The 16,539-nt window shown below is 47.2% G+C and overlaps 1 protein-coding gene across 5 annotated transcripts in view; it reads right to left on the minus strand.

Annotated features, from left to right (window-relative positions):
- Positions 1–446: 446 nt before the first annotated feature.
- BAALC (BAALC binder of MAP3K1 and KLF4) overlaps positions 447–16,539 on the minus strand; it is a 70,488-nt gene continuing 54,395 nt past the window's right edge. For 2 of the 5 annotated variants that reach the window (XM_053661248.1, XM_053661249.1), the window contains exons 3-4: positions 15,538–15,704; positions 447–3,320 (exon numbers count right to left, since the gene is read on the minus strand). In XM_053661248.1, coding sequence (XP_053517223.1) covers positions 3,210–3,320; positions 15,538–15,704 — 278 coding nt within the window. In that variant the 3' untranslated portion in view covers positions 447–3,209. Of the gene's footprint in view, positions 3,321–15,537; positions 15,705–16,539 lie in introns of those variants that run through there. The other 3 variants (XM_037133407.2, XM_037133408.2, XM_053661251.1) reach the window with 3 other exon arrangements.

Below are 16,539 nucleotides of genomic sequence, written 5' to 3' on the forward strand. Positions count from 1 at the left end.
AAACCCCCCAAGAGCTCATTGGCCCTTTCTAGTTACTGACACCACCTTCTTAGACTAGGGCTCAGTGTTGTCTCAGGCTCCAGGACAATCCCCCTCTGAGTGGCTGCATCTCCCAGCCATGCTAGACGTCCTTGCCGGGAAGAGCACCGTGTGACCTGGGGGAAAAGCACTGGACTTGCAGACCAAGTTCTCTCGATTGAATCGCAGTGCCATCCCTTGCTGGTTGAGTAAACTACAAATATAATACTTTTATGACTATAACTTGGTGCTAATAGTGTTCTCCTTACCTTTTTTGGAGAACACATAGGGTCTCTTATGTGAAAGGTCTTTGCTTAAAAGAGAAAAACATCGAAGCAGCTCTGCATACAAATTTAAGGTCCTAGTAAAGATTCGTTGTAACTGTCCGTATGTTTGAAATTGAGAACTTTATTGACATAAACCTTGCAATAGAAAGTGTTATGCTAACAAGAAAGTAAGAATTAATTCCTATACCATCTACCCATGAAAATTTGCTAGATGCATTTCCGGTAACATCGTTGAGCTTCTGGTCGCTGTCTCGGTGAAACCCGGGTTGTTCTGCAGAGGTGCAGATCTCACACGCCCTTTATTCCCTTCTCCCCGGAAGTGAGAAACTGTTTCTATGTACTGGGTTGGCCAAAAAGGTCGTTTGGTTTTCCCCTAAGATGGCTCTAGTAGCGCTTAGTTGACTTTAATTTCATCGAAAACAATGTTGTTAGATTGTATTGTGACAGCTGCCATATCAGTGTTGCATGTAAAAAAAAATCAAAGTTTGATTAATTTCTGCGTAGCCATTTTAATATTGAAGATGGAAGAAAATACATAACATTTTTGGCATGTTATCCTTTATTATTTCAAGAAAGGTAGATATGCAATTAAAATGCAAAGAAAGATTTGTGCAGTGTATGGAGAAGGTGCTGTGACTGATCCATCATGTCAAAAGCAGTTTGCGTAGTTTCCTGCTGGAGATTTCTTGCTGGATGATGCTCTGTGGTGGGGTGACCAGCTGAAGTTGACAGTGATCAAATTGAGACATTAATTGAGAACACTTAATGTGATACCACACAGAAGATAGCCAGCATACTCAAAATACCCAAATCAATAAAGTTATTGGTGAACATGAAAAAAATATGTCTTTTGTTTTATGGCAAAAACCATACGGACTTTTTGGCCAACCCAATAAAACAGAGACATCCTTTCAAGTCAATAAATTCCGAACAACATGTGGCAGCTAAGTGACGGAAAACAAAGCTGTAAAAAGAAATGAGGCTTAGCCAGTGGCTGACAGCCGTGAGCAGCGAAGGAACCGCCCTACACAAAAACCCACGCATGCACCCTGGGAGAGTGAGCCCTTGACCTTGCAGGAGCAACGCCGACTTTGGCAGTTCAGGCTCCTGCTAAATAATGCCACTGGGGGCATAGGAGTCACAGGTTTTGCTTTTATTTTATTATTATTTAAAAGTTCAAAACAAAATTCCTAAAAAGCCCTTTCTCAAAGAATCAGATGATAGAGGGTTGGGAAAACTGTAGTTTTGTGTATGGTAAAAGTCTTGTACAGTGATTCAGAGGAAACTCAGAAGTTAAGGCAGAAATCTGCCCCGAATATAAAAGTGAGATCACCCTGCAGGGCAATGCACAGCACAGTGTCTCAGTCACCCTCCTCGTCATGAAGTCCACCATGGGATTCAGGACATACAATGGTGACTAGCCAGACTCCAAATCTCTCAGCATCCACATGGGGCCTGACACAGGGTTGGCATTCAACGTTTTATGAATAAACAATCTCCTGAAGGAAGGCAGGAAGGAAAGAAGGAAGGGAGGGAGGGAGAGAGGAAGCGAGGAAGGGACACTGCCTACTTGTGTTGGAGGAACAAGGGGGTTGGCAGGCGAGGAGACGGGGTATCTGGGCCGTGGCCTGCTGCTGTCAGTTCTCTGGACTGCGTGTATAAGCACACACCATCAGGCTGCCTGTTTCAGCTACACACAAGTTTATTGGTATCATTTGGTACAACTTTTGTCCTTCCTTTCCCAAGCCCATGCTACATTAATTACTTTGGAGGAAAATACTTCCACTTAACCATGTTTAAAGAAATGCTAGAAAAATTTATTTTTATTAAAACATATGGCTGGGGGATTTTTTGCTGCATCAACTTCCTGACTCCCAACACAGTGCGTGTCGATCTAACGTCAGTGTGAATGCACATCCGCCAGGCACTGACTCTCCAAAGCGATTCCTTTGCAGGTGCCAAAATGGCATCGTCCTGGAGCTGCGCCCAGAGAGGGTAAGGGAAGCCGTGTGTGCAGCCAGCATGTTCTGAATTTCTCTCCCTCTTGTGAGCAGTGTCCACTCTTTGAGTAATAATTGCAACTGACCTGATCAGAGAGAGAAAATACTCAAGAACGCAAGCAAAGGGAACTGGAAAGCTATAAAAAATGCAATGTCTGGCTGAGCCATTGGGGGCGTCCCTGATTGGACGCACTGACCGCAACAACCGTGGTTTTATGGCTCAGTGGCCAACATGGATGCCAGCATGGGGTGGGGGCGTGGGAAGGGGCGGAATGGGTGTGACTGCATCCCAGAGACCTCCCAAAGACATGCTGTGGGCGTTGGCAAGGTTAGTCTGAGCTCAGGAAACAAGAGTAACAGGGAGTTTTCCTGCTTCTTGATTTCTGCTGTATCTGGGTTTAAAGTTGGGTGAGAGCCAACTTGTGAGCGAACACAGCTCGCATTGTGGTGGCGGCATTCAAAAAGAAAGGATGGAAGAACAAGCTGGCCTGGAACTGCACACACCACCGTGGCCAGGAGAGCACAGAGCTAACGCATGACCCTTTCACCCCCAGAATCCACCTCTGCTACCTTCTCTGCACCATAAACTGGCCTGTGGCTTCAGCTCAGCACTCCTATGTCAGACCTAAGTGCCGACATTGCAGAGAGGCAAACTGAATAGCTCTTTTCAGTTTATTACCATAGGTGAGTATTGTGTCAATACATTTATGTGAAAAACAGGAGGCTGAGAATGTCCCAGCAGCGCAGGCAGCTGTTGGCTGCTGGGTAAGACAGTCAGTCTCTCAAGGCACTCAGCCCCACTCACGCTCGGCAAGGGGCACACGCTTCTTCAAGGTTCCTTGGGGGGGCCCCGTATGTGAGGGGCACCAAAGACGTCCATCTGCCCTTCTAGTTAGACGCTCAGCTAGTTAACGCAGTTCTTTGTGATTCTTCGACTTCTGTCCACCTGTTGGATGCTGCCTGTAACATTAATGGTCACTTCTTTCGCAGGCATTCGCTTAGTATCTCTTTTAGTCTGTTAAAAAATTTAACACGGTGAATTAGTTACTAGAAGAGATTCAAAGGTCTTCACATTTGCATCAGTCTCTTGAGATTGTTACACACATGCATGCATGCAGGCAGGACAAATGACTTGGGAGAACACATGCACCCTAGCTGCTTTTCACGGGCTTCTCTGTTGAATCTCTAATACCAAAAACCAAGCCCAGCACACAGCCTGGCATAAGGCATGCTCAGTAAAGTTTTGTCAAATGAATGAATGAATGAATGAATAAGCTAAGGTTCATCAAAGAGTAACGTGAAAGATTTCACAGTTGGTTTCAGTAAAATAGTTAAGGGTTTTTGATCTTCGGAGTCAGACTTTGGTTTAGACACTGACTACATAACACTATGGGCAAATTTTTTTGAACCTCTCCAACCTTCAGTTTCCGCTTCTGTAACATGGGGAGTAATAATAGTACTTTCTCCATAATGTTATTATTTAAGGATTAAATAAGGTAATGCATGTAAGGTACTTAGTGCAATCCCTGTCACTAAATAAAAATGAAAAAAAAAAAGACTTAGTAAGTATAACGAGTGAAAAATGGAATAGAGTATCCACTCCTCAGTGAAGGTACACCAAGGATAAAATTCCAGGATTCATATTAGGTTCTTCAGTCATATGTCCTCAACCCCCCCCTAGACTCCCCCAAGTGGAAGCAGCTTTAACTAGTGAGGACTGATTCTGTGCCCCTTCCACCCAATGACCACATGCTTGGTGTGAGTCAGATGTGCCCTGGGAGTGGTCCCCACTGTGGCTGGACAGAAATGTGCCACCAACCCCCATTCGAGAAGGGACCTGCCGCCCAGCCAATGGAGGTGCAGTCAGCAAAGAGCCTCCAGCTGTCCCTTCCTTGTGGCTTCAGCTGCAGAGAGCCACCTCACCCAGGGCCTTGACCTTCCCAGGGTGGCCCAATGAGGGGTGGTAAATGCAGGGGTACAAAGCCTGGCTATTTGGCCCAAAGCAGGACATTTACCTTCAGAGCTCTGTGTGGAATGTGGTCAGCCAAGGCGGTAGTCAGGCCTGGACTGTGGCTCAGCCTCCCCATCTGCTGGCTCTGCTTCCAGGCCCCCCCCCCCCACAGGTGGTGACAGGGCACTTTCAGTGAACACCCCACCTAATGAGATCCCAGGGTCTGCTCCCTGGGAAACGCACCCAGTCGCTGGTCTACTGGAGCAGCCCCCAGGGCATGAGTATCTCCTCATGCTGGGTGTGAGCCTACTGATGACAAGTGCATATTTTTAATATAATGCAGCCCGAGAACATAAGGCAACTCCTTCCTCCATAGTGCGTCCAAAGAAATGGTGGGCTGTCACCCCACTGAAGAAAAAGAAATTGCTCTGTTGTCTTTATCAACAGATGACATGTAGGCTTCTCTCATGTCACACAAGCGCTGTGTAGTAGCTGTTGGTGATACCCCTCACAATTTCCTTTACTTGGCTGGTGCATCCATTCCCCAGCTGCTGGGAGTTGCTAACTGCTCACAGCAGCACCCTTCTTCTGAGAATTATCTTCACTTGATTGGAGTCACTTTGCCAGAGACGCCCAAGAGGTTACATCCTAATTCCTGGAGACAGCCCAATGCCAATACCTGATTGTAGGGGACATACAAGGCTGGCCCTTTTGTCTCAAGGGGTATAAATCTAGGGCGCCACTCATGCTCCGGAGTTCCCTTGGAGCAGGCTGCAGCCTTACTACAGCTGTTCAGCTGGGCTGACATGTTTGCCGCTTGGCCCTCTGCTCCACCCAGCCCCGCCCACTCTTTGTGGGTTTCACCTAAGACTCTTTCACTCACTCACTTGTATGAGAATCCTGATGCAGGATCTGCCTCTAAGGAACCTGATCTAAGGTAATGCTCTCTAGGTAATTTAAGAGATGTTTAAAATAATTTTGAATATATGCAATTTTAGCTTCGTTCATTGACTCCATGACATAGGATTTCCTCTTCATGTTCCCGCCAGTGCCTAGCACTGTCTGAGACACAGCAGGCTCTCAGTTTAACTATGGCTGAGTAAAGAGATGAATGAACGCACAGCACACCATGTTTGTCCTTGTCCCCTCGCTTTAACAACCTGTAGTCAGTGCTAAGCCATCAGTCTGACACTCAGCTCTTCCAAGCCCAAACTGGCACCAGGGTTAGCAGTGATGTTGATGGGGTTAGTTTTCCCTAAAAGCAGAGAACTCATAACGTCCCACAACCAAATCTTATTTCCTAAAGAAAAGTGTGGCAGTTGTGAAGCTAATTCCATCTGATTTCAGGTGCTTTGCATACAACCTTTGAGGCTCGGGATGGAGGAGAGACACAGAGGCCCTATTGAATGGGGCCAGGTTGACGGCCCCTTCACTGGGGCAGGGTGCAGGGGAGGGGGGAGTGAGAGAGCTTTCCGGAATGGAAATGGAAAATTTCCAAGCTGCCTAAATGCTTTCCTTAGAGTTAGAGTTATTGGCAAGCTTTCACAAATGGCTATTAAAGATTATACACAGCAAATGTGCTTCCCTATATTTCGGTCTGTTTTTCTACGCTTAAAAACCTAAGCAAATATCCAGTAGTTGGTTGATTCTTAATTTTGCAACCTGTCTGAGCAAAGCATAAAAGGCTATAAAACAGGCATTCTCAGAAACAGCCACAGAATGTGTATGGTGAGCATCCCAAGTGCAAGGGGGCAATTTCTTAGTCCTGTGTATCACCAGAACAATTCGGGGGCCGGATAGACCTAGACTTGGCCCAAGGCTCGGCCACCCACCTGTTTGCTGGCACAAGACCTGTTGCTTTGACTTCTGAATCTCAGCCCCCTTCCCTTAAATTGGGGAAATAATGCCAGCTTCTTCAATTTTACCGAGATAATGAGCGTGTCACTCAGCATTGATAGGGTGACCCACTTCTTCCCAGTGTGCCCAAGAATGACCTGTTTGAAAGCAACGTCCTGCCCCCTGGGAGCCTCTGCAGGAAGGCAACTCACCCCAGTGATAGCCGTTAACGTTAATCCCACTCACAAAATGATGTCAGTCCCGCATACCAAATTTACAGAGAAAACTCGAATTCTTCGGAAACCATAGCTATTGCTACTTCTTTTAAACAACGTCACTAATAATAAACCTTGAAGACATGCAGGTGGATAAAGGACAGACTATAGTTCTCTCTTCCAGTGATGGGCATAGTTTTCATGCCCCAAGCAAATCCATTTTCCAATAATTAAATTCTATTACATTTAGAAAAGTAAACAATCAGAGCAACAGTGTTTGCTTGGAAGCATTTTATAAAAGAGAAGCTTTAAGTCTGAGGCATCAGTGGGGAGGAGGCCATCCCTTGCACAGCAGCTCCGATATTCAAGGGGTCAGGGTCACTGCACTATAATTATAACTGGGAAACCTCAGGTTTCAAGCCCAAGTGAAAGGGAGAAAGAAGATGAGAAGGAGAACCACGATGCTTTTCTATAGAAGTTCCAAGGAGTTGCTTTGCCCTTCGATGAGAAAAGAGCAGTGTAGACACACAAGACAATTATACCATTTTGTTCCTCAGGGTTTATGAGTTTTTTAAAAACATACAGGTTTTCCCTTCTGATGTGGCTTTCAACCAGCCAAACCTTTTAATTTAACCCACTCTCTTTATTCAATGACAGGGAAAATGAACAGAAAGTGTCCTTATTGCAATTACTGCCTTTAAAAAAATCTTACGGTTCCGAACTCAATGATGACAGAAACCTGTTTGGCACCTTTAGCGTTCTTTGCTGCCTGCTAAGTCAATCCTTCTCCCACTTCTAAAATTCTTGTTTTGTGAGTCTTACCACCACTGGCTCTTGTTAATGGGCTTCCTCTTGTTTCTCACCCAGTTTTACAGCTTTTCCATTCTCCCCTTGCCTCTTTTTAATTTCCACAGGTTTGGTACTCTGTGAATCATCTATTTTAATCCTCTTAACACTGTCTCTTTAATTAGAAGTAATTCATTGGCTGCCATTTCTCAAGGGTAAGCAGATGGACTTTGATATCTTCCTGGCAGCCTCAAACACAGATGGACTTGTTTCTCTTGGGGTGGAAAGTCAACACCGCAGGTCATTCCCTGCAGAAGTGGGGACAGCCGGCTGCTCCTGGGGCGCCCAGACTCAGGAGTGCTGCCCAATCTGCTTGGCCTTTTCTCACTCACCCCAAAATGGAAACAGAGATGTTTCCACAAATACATCTATACCTAACATAAGGTTGGATGACTCTTTTCACAGTTCCTTGCAGACAACAAAGAAACAAACAGCTGAGATTATGATTTATCAGACACTGATTTTCCTGTATAACTAGTATTTTAAGTGCACAAGCAATACAGAATTATGCTAAGCAAAACCCAGAGGAGAGAAGGACACAGTGGAAAGTGACACTGGCTCCCACGTGCTGGCCACGCCTGTGCCTCTCCCAGAGGTAACGGGTGAATGATTTCTTATGGAATGTGGCTGGCTTTCCTGAGCACTTTCGAGCAGACAGCTACCTTATTCTCTCTCCCCGTACTAGGTACCTCCTTCCTGGCCTCGGATCATGGCTGGATTACATATCTCTTTGCTTGCTAACTTGCTTATGTTCTACACCCTCATGAGATTATAAACTTTAAGGAAGTAGGGACCCTGTCTGTGGTGTTCACCACAGAATCCCCAGAGTCTAACTTAGTGCCCGTCTCATAACAGATAACTGTCAAAGAACACATGTATGAACATAAATCTTCAGGGGGCGGGGGGATCTCTAGAAATAGAACCTGTTTCCATTGTCCTGCCTAAACTTCAACTTTCCTACCGGGTTCAGTTATGCTCCTAATTGACTATTCCTTGCACTGTCCCTAGGAGGTGACAGGGACTGTCGCTGTGCTCCCATTCCTGAGAGGTTGGTGAGGTCACTCAGGCCATACAATTTGCCCAAGGCCAATGCCAATATAGGTGGTGTGCTGAACTAAAAATAGTGGCCCCAGCTCCCACATCCAGCCCCCCACAATGGTCACAGCTCACTCAAAATCCTCCACCATTTGGTTTTAGGTCACGGGAAGGGAGATTGTTGGTTCCTAGGCAGACAGACCTGGGTTTGTATTCTGACACAGCCGAGTCTCCACTCTGGCCGCCACGTTGGCCGAATATTGCCTTCCCAAGCGTGTTTTCCCGGGTGGGGAGTGCCACTGCTTACCTCTTACAGAGCGTGTCTGGCTCCTACTAGACACTGAAAATGCTCGTTTCCTCCTCTCCTCCTTCCCAGAAGATTAAAGACTGAGACTTGCCAGCTGTAACTCAAGACATTTTTCTTCTTTTCAGTCAAATCCCATTAGAGACAGACAACAACAAACTTGTAGCTGTTCCCGAATTCCATAATTTACTTGCTGCTGCTTCATACATTTTATGGCATTCATTCAAGGTTAGTCAGGAAAAAATTTAATCTCAGCAAGCCCACCAAGGGCCAGGTTGCTGCTTCCAGGCAGGGACCTCAGACCCAAGGCTGGAGAACGTCCAGAGCCTGGAGCGAGTCCCGTGCAACCCCCAGCCCCAGGTGAGGCACTCACTTAGGCAGAATCAGCCTGGGGCTTCTATCTATCAGGTGTCAAGTGCTAAAAGCAGGTGTTGCTTTGCAACTTGAACCTGAAATAGATCAAACACTAGGAAGGCAGTAGAACCTGCTCTGGAAAAGCACCGGGCTCCCACAATAGTCATCGATCATATGACAGTGGTGCTAGGGTGGGGGGGCAGGTAGAAGGGAAGCCTTTTTCATTTTAGTGAAGTATTAGCCGGTCTCATTCAATCAGCAGGTATTTAGTGAGTGCTTATGAGGCCCCTAACCCTGAAATCAGCTCATGGGGCAAGGGAAGAATACAAAGAAGAAGGAAGTTTCTGCCCCAGGAGGCGTCTAATAGAATTGGCTTCTCTGCAGGACCTTAGATGAATAGTGAGTCTTGCCATTCTTCAACTACATAAGGTGGCAGCCAATGGCCAGATGCTTGGCGGAGATCACTGCGCATGCTCACGCACACACATCCCTAGCCTGCCAGGATCGAACTAGGGAGTACCTCCGGCTCCCTTCTAAGAGGTCTCCCTCTTTTTTGTTTTCCCCAGTAGTTTATTTTATTCTCTCTCCTTTTAATGTCATGTTTTCATTTTTCTAGGAGAACTTCATAGTTGCTCTGCAAACTCTTCTCAGAAGCCTCACGTGGCTGCTGTCCAGGAGGAATTCTGGGTGGGCCCTCGCCTCCCTTCTGGGTCAGGCGTCTCGCTCCAGCCACAGCCATCTGTGTGACAGGCTACACCCGTCACCCCTGGACTGGACCAAACCTTGCCAACAGTCAGACATGGCGGGGAGGGAGAGTAGGAGGAGGAAACTAAACTGAGACTCAGCCCAGGCATTGGCTCACTCCCTTAGTGTGATCTGGTCACTTGGCCACGAATAATAAAGCACCTCCAAAAGACGCAGGCTCTGAAGATACGAAGCTCCCTGGGAGGCCAGCCACGTGCCCGGAGCTTCAACCTCCCAGAGCTGTGGCCACATCCAATTTCTGCCTTAGCTGAATGCTTGAGGAGGTAGCTTGGGGAGAGAAAAACACAAGGCCTAAGCCCGAGGAAAGGGCACGTGGAGGCCGGAGAGCAGAAGTTTGGAGGCAGCCACATTTCCCGACAATCACTTAGCAGGAGAGAACAAGCAGCGACAGAGCTTCTTTTGTGTTGTTTGCTGAGCTGGGAACACAGACGAGTCAGCGATTTGTCAGTGCCTTAGCATCGAAGGGGTCCCGGGTGACTGGAGGGAAAAGGTGCCACAGGAAAAGAGAGCTCCCCGCTAAGACAGCCAGTTCCAATTTGCGAAAGATCACTTTGGTCACACCGTTTTTTGCCAGTTAGCACCTATTAACACCAGGCCAAGGACAGGGCCAGAGGGAACTGAGGGAGGAAAGGTCCGGTTGGTTTGATGGAACAGAAGTGAGCCCTTCCGCTCCGAGCACCAGACGCTGCTGTTTGCAGGCCTCGCAGCCCCTCCTCACTCTTCGGAAAACGATCAGAACTGCGGGCTGATCTTGCCTGTGTGAAATGGAGTGGCTGCTAACACCTCCAGGTGGACTTTCATGTCTTTCAAAGCACCATTTATTTCGTATTATCTGGGTTCCCACCCTCGCCGCATTAGTGTTGGCAGCTGCTTCATACATGCCTTTTCCGCTCCCGGATGGTTGGTGCCTGGTACCTAGAGGGTTCTCAATAAACGAACAGTAGATGAATGACCCCAAAGACTGCTTGTGGGAACTGGCAAGGAAGTTTCCGGGCCTAACAAGGGTCAGCTTTAAGGCACAAATGTTTTAAATCTGAATGGGGATACCGCAGTTGGCCTGTGTGTGATAATGCATGCTTTATCTAGGGAATGCATCTTGTTCTGGGGAATAAGTTCTTCTGGGGAAGGGAAGCTTTAAAATAGGGCCAAAGACCCATCAGCCAGGCGGCCCGATGACACACAGGGAAATGCTGTGCCACACTAATAGATCATCTTGGGGGAGCAAAAGAAGACAGGAAGAGGCGACAAGATACTGCCTGAGCCAGACACTGAAAAAGCAGGGAGCTTCAGCCCAGGGCGTAAGAGACAAGCTAGGAAGAAGCAGTACATCAAAGCCCTGGAGGAAAGAGAAAGAAAACTGATTTTCTTGGACAGAGCCTAGGCAGCTGAGAGCTGTGTCCGTGTGAGCAGGCTCTGCTGACCAAAGCTGACATCAGAGGGAAGCTTGTGCTGTAAGCCAACACCTTGGATAGAAAGACTTTGCCACAGCCTTGCAGGGACCCAAGGTATCTGGTGGCTGGTGGGGCCTCAGCATAGGAAGCCCACCACTGGGCTTCAGCAATAGTCTGAATACTTACCATTAAAGTGACTTAAAGTGATCTGCTCTCTGACCTTATTTTGGAAACAGTTACAACACAGCCACTGTTCATTGAATTGTGAAAACAAAAGCTGCAGGGATGGCTTATCCACACAGGCCACCTGCCTGTGGTGCTTGGTTGGTCAGGGGGGTGCGGTCCTCACTCCCCTGCGGCGCAGTTTCCATTGCTGCTAGAGTCAGGGGTCTGGACCTGCTTTAATTACCACCCAAGACTCCAGAGCATGTGTGAGTGTGGACCGAGGAGGTGCCTTCCTTAGCTATCTACAGGTCTCCATTTTCACCTGTGCACTGCAGACGACAATGTCGACAGAGTCATTGGGAGGATTCAATGAGATCACAGAACAGTGAGCTAGCACCCCGTACTATGCCTAGGACGGGCCTAAGGAAGAAGGACTAGACACAACTAACTGGCTTGAAATTCTTATGTTCCGCAACCAGAACTCATCACCTGCTGGCTGGCATGTAAACTGGTGTAACTGCTTTGGAAAACTGTCTGTTGGTATCTATTAAAGCTGCATACGTCCGTGTCCTACGAGCCAGCAGCTTCACTCCTACCTATCACACGCAAAGAAGAGAATTCCCACAGACAGGCATGCACAGGAGTGTTACATGGAAACAACCTCGTGTCCTTTGGCAGACGATCAGATAAAGACGACGAGGCTCACACACACAGTGGAACACTACTCAGCCATAGGAAAGAGGAAATGCCGCCATTTGTGACGACACGGACGGACCTTGGGGGCATCGGACTAAGTGAAGCCAGTCAGATGGAAAAAGACAGGGACAGTAGGGTTCCACTCACATGTGGGATATAAAACATAAAGCAACACGAAGGAACGAAGTCCAGATACAAACAACCGAGTGCTGGTCAGCAGAGGGGAAGGGATGTGGGCGGATGGAGAGGCTGAAGGGAGGCTCAAATGTATGGTGACGAGAGGAAACTAGAATTTGGTGGTGAGCACAACAGAATATACAGACAGTGCACTACAAAGCTGCACACCTGAAACATAATGGTATTAACCAATGTCGTCCCAATAGATTTAAATTTTTTTAATTAAAAAAAATTTTTAAACACACATACAACCAAAAAAAATGGTAATATCTGTATTGTTCACAATAGCCCCAAACTGAAAACAAACCAAATGTCCTTCCAGCAGAATGAAATACGCATAATGAAAATGAGGGAATTTCTGCACCTCACACCCATGTGGAGGAGCCTCACTAACATAATGGTGAGCAAAAGAAGGTGAGTGCACGCTGTGTCACTCCCTGGATAAGAGTCTTGAGAGTAAACAAACCTGGTGTACGGTGCTGGGTGCAAGGAAAGTGGTCACGCCGTGGGCGGCAGGTGGTGACCGGGGAGGGGCACAGGGAGGATTTCTGGGTTAGTGATGATGTTCTACGTCTTCATATGGAAGATGGTTATGTGGGCGTGTCACTTGTAAAAATCCATTGAACTTAGGACTTGTGCATTTCTCCATATGTACGTTATATGTGGTAGATTACATGTTTGCTCCTCACTATCTCTCCACTGGGAACAAAGAATATTTCCTTTCCCTACTGATGTAGAGCTTGCCCACATGACTCACTTTGGCCAATAGGAGGCTGGTTGTTATGATGTGAGCAGAGACATGAAATGTGCCTTGAATAGTCAGGTTATGGCCCTCTTGGGTTTCCACTGTTGGGGAGGAAAAGTATTTCTTTATGCCCTTCAGAGTTCTGCTGGCTGGTTTAAGAATTAAATTGATGCAAGCCAGATGAGGAAAAAATCAAGTTTAATTTCATACCTATTGAGGTCTCACAGATATGAGACCTACAGAAATGACCTAAGCAGGCAGCTTTGATACTTTTTAAAGAAACCATAAATTCATGAAGAATCGACAAGACTAAGAAACTTAGGCTTAGGGGCTTAATTAGTGAGGAATCCAGGCGAAGCTGGTTTGCACGCCCTCCCGGCCCCAAATTTCCCATCTCTGGAGATCAGGGGATCTTTCACCTGGGAGAGTCATTTCCTGCTTCAGAGAGACAAAGAACAGTCAGGGTGTCCTTTTCACACCAGCTATTTCTTAAGTAATTTAATTCAAAATAATCGATATGCTCAAGTGGCATATGTGGGACTCAGTGCCTTGAGTCCCAACACTGTCATAGTCATAAGAAGAAGACACCTGGGGTGCCCCTGCCCTTTTGGCCTCATTCTCAGAATAATTCACATGGGAAAGAAGGTTCCGCTCGGCTTAGAACGGGAGCCTAGAACCTGAAGTCAGGCCTCGCTCATTCAAGTTGCAGCGGATTATGAAGGGGGAACAAAAATTGCTGTTGTAAGTCAGTGAACGTTGATGTTTTTTCCAGCATTATTATGATGATAGCTAATACACGTAATTCTTCTATTAAAAAGTACTTTATGATCTGTATGCTCCCCCTTTGAAATAGTCACCTGTTTCATTTTAAAGTTATTGACACCCACCTCCAGCACTTAAACAGCCCACTCACATCATGTAATTAAATGAGCTTCAGTTTCTCTGTCTATAAAATGGGGATGATGCTTATTCGCCAGTGCTCTTGGGAAGATTTAATGAGCCAGTAGACCTAAGAGTGCTCTGTAAATTGCAGAACACACCTTTGAGGTGACAGATGACGAGGGATAGGAAGTGAGGTGGGAAAGCAAATGTGAAGACCGTGTCACGCACCAGGCAAGGCTGCGTCCTCCCTGCCACAGCACACCCTGGCTCAAAGGGTAAGGTCACAGGTGAGGAGAGTAGGCTGGAGGACACATGTCAGGGCCCAAACTGGCACTTCTGAGTGTAGCTCTGTGGGGCCCAGTCGGCCTTGGGAGATAGCAACAATTAGGCTTCTTGAAGGCCAGTTTATACACAGGCAAAGTAGGCATTAAGAATTCCAGGACGGCCACTGAGATCTTCCGGTCTAGTCCCTACCCATTGCCTTCTACAGTATCCATCAGTGTCATTTCACTGAGTTTTAGCACTTGGCGTGTAACCATCCCTGGGAATCCTTACCGCCTTTCTTTTCTTTTTTTCAGTCCTCACCCAAGCGCATGCTTATTGATTTTTTAGATGGGGGTGGGTGGGTGGGAGGGAGAGGGATAGAGAGGGAGAGAAACAATGATGTGATAGAGAAGCATTGATGGGTTACCTTACATGCTCCCCAGTGAAGGCTGAACCCACAACCTAGGCATGTGCGCCCTGACCGGGAATGGAAACTACAAACTTTTCATTTTATAACACGATGCTCCAACCGACTGACCCACACTGGCCAGGGCCTTATTGCCTTTCTTATGGCACTTCTCAGTTTACAAAGAGCAGGCCCATCTGTTCTCTCATTTTGATATTATTTCCATTGTGTGGATAAGGAACTTGAGATTCTGAGAGATGAAATGATTCCTGCAAGTCTACTTAGTTAATTAGCACTAGAGCTGAAGTTGCAACAGGTTTTTTGACCAAAACTTTGAGTGGTAACTCACTGACATGAGCAGGAATTCCATCATTAGATGACCAGTTGTAGCCTCAGAAAACTGGTGGCATAGCCCTGAGGGGACAGGACCAGTAGGTTTTGACAGGGGAGAAGGGAAAAATGGGTTTGGAGCATCCAGTAGGCAGTGGACTTTGAATGGGGGTGGGGCATGGGCAAGACAAGGAAGAGGGACGGAGAGGGATGGAGTGGACAGAGGAAGAGCCTGCAGAGCCTCAGCTGGCCTCCAGGGGCGCTCATCCCACAGGAGGAGCACTTCCCAGCAACAACTCTAGGAGCAAAGACAGGATCGGAAAGGATGCTAACTAGGCCTGCTTCCTTTCTAACAGCAACAGTCTGGGGGTGAGGCTTCCACCACGTTCTGCAGCAAGAGTTGCCCTTGGGGAGTCCCACTGCCTCCCTGTCGGAGGGTCTGAGGTGAAATGCCGGACTTCCTCCACCACACTGGTCGTCCCTCTCTCCTTCCCTGCCCACTCCCCACCCTGCAGATAACCCTTGAGACTGGCCAACTCAGCTGTCTGGCCTGAGACTGGTTGCTGTAACTAGCACAGTCCTCATTATCAAGATAGCTAGACCTGAACAAAACTATATTTAAACAAACACACTTCCTTTAGAGTGCAAATATCAAGGACCCACTTCAGCTGATTCAACAAACAGCAACCCTCAAGGCAGGGGTTGCTGTTTTGTTTGCAACAGTTTTCTCCTGGGTGAGGCAGAGCATTTCCTCAGGCAAGGAGGGTCTTCTCTGATCCTTCCCTGGGTACAGGCGCAGCGGAGCCCTGCCCTGAAGCCAGCTTCTCTCCCTTTATCCAGGCCCAGGTTGGTTCTGTGGCTGCGACCTACCTCTGTGGTTCGAAAACCATTCTGTTTCTGGGTCTGGGTGCCTGAGCTGAGGCTCTGAGGATTCGGGCACTGGGTCCCACAGCTCGTCTTCTTCTCTGGGTTGGACATTCCACCTGGGGCTGTAGGTCGGGGCGCACCATTGGAAGGCAGTCCGTCTTCCAGGACACCTGGCGAAGGGAAGCGGAGAATGGCACTAGAGTCTTGCACATGGCAATTGCTACAAACGGTCCCCAAGAGCCTGGAAAAAATACAGCCAAAGAGAAGAAAGAAGAGTCGCCAGAATTCCTGCCTTGCCAAGTTACCCTTTTCTAGAAGAACATGTGCTTCTTTTGCTTTATTTTATAAAAATGAGATTAAAAAAATTTTATAACCTGAAAATTTTACTTACTACCTCAGTGGCATTTTGCCATGCCATGAAATATTGTCATATTATTTTTTTGTACATAGCCTGCTGTTGTGCGGAAGGGTCACCGTTTATCTTGCTAACCACTTCTGGTTGGATATGTGTTTTCACTTTTCCAAAATAAATGTTTACTATGATGAAATTCTTTGTAGTTAAAGCTATACTCCTAATTACTTCCTTAGGATGAATTCCTAGGAGTGGATCACTGGTTTGAAGGTTATACAGTTTTTTACCAGAATTCCACCTCCAGGTGTTGGACTGTGTCCCTCCCATAACGAATGCCAAGAAATGACAAAATAAGGTTTAAATGGCCTTACTGAAACACAAGAGGGGGACCACAGGGAGGAATTCATGCCTAAAGAGTGTCTGATGGACAAGAGAAGCATAAAAGCACGAGGGGGAGCACCAAGGGGGAGACCAGAACTGGGCCGAGGCCGTACGACAGCCACAGGGAGGCCAGGAGCAGCCAAGTGCGTTGCTGCTCCACTCCACCAGCTGAGCCCAGTCAGCACGGAGCAGCCTGTGAGGGTGGGATACTGTGTAGCATAAGAACTACATATTTGGTCTTCATCCCCAGTTCCTGGTGCAGAGCTTCTAAA

This window comes from Artibeus jamaicensis, unplaced genomic scaffold (genome assembly GCF_021234435.1).
Source record: "Artibeus jamaicensis isolate MK-2021 breed Jamaican fruit bat unplaced genomic scaffold, CSHL_Jam_final scaffold_916, whole genome shotgun sequence".
NCBI lineage: Eukaryota > Metazoa > Chordata > Mammalia > Chiroptera > Phyllostomidae > Artibeus > Artibeus jamaicensis.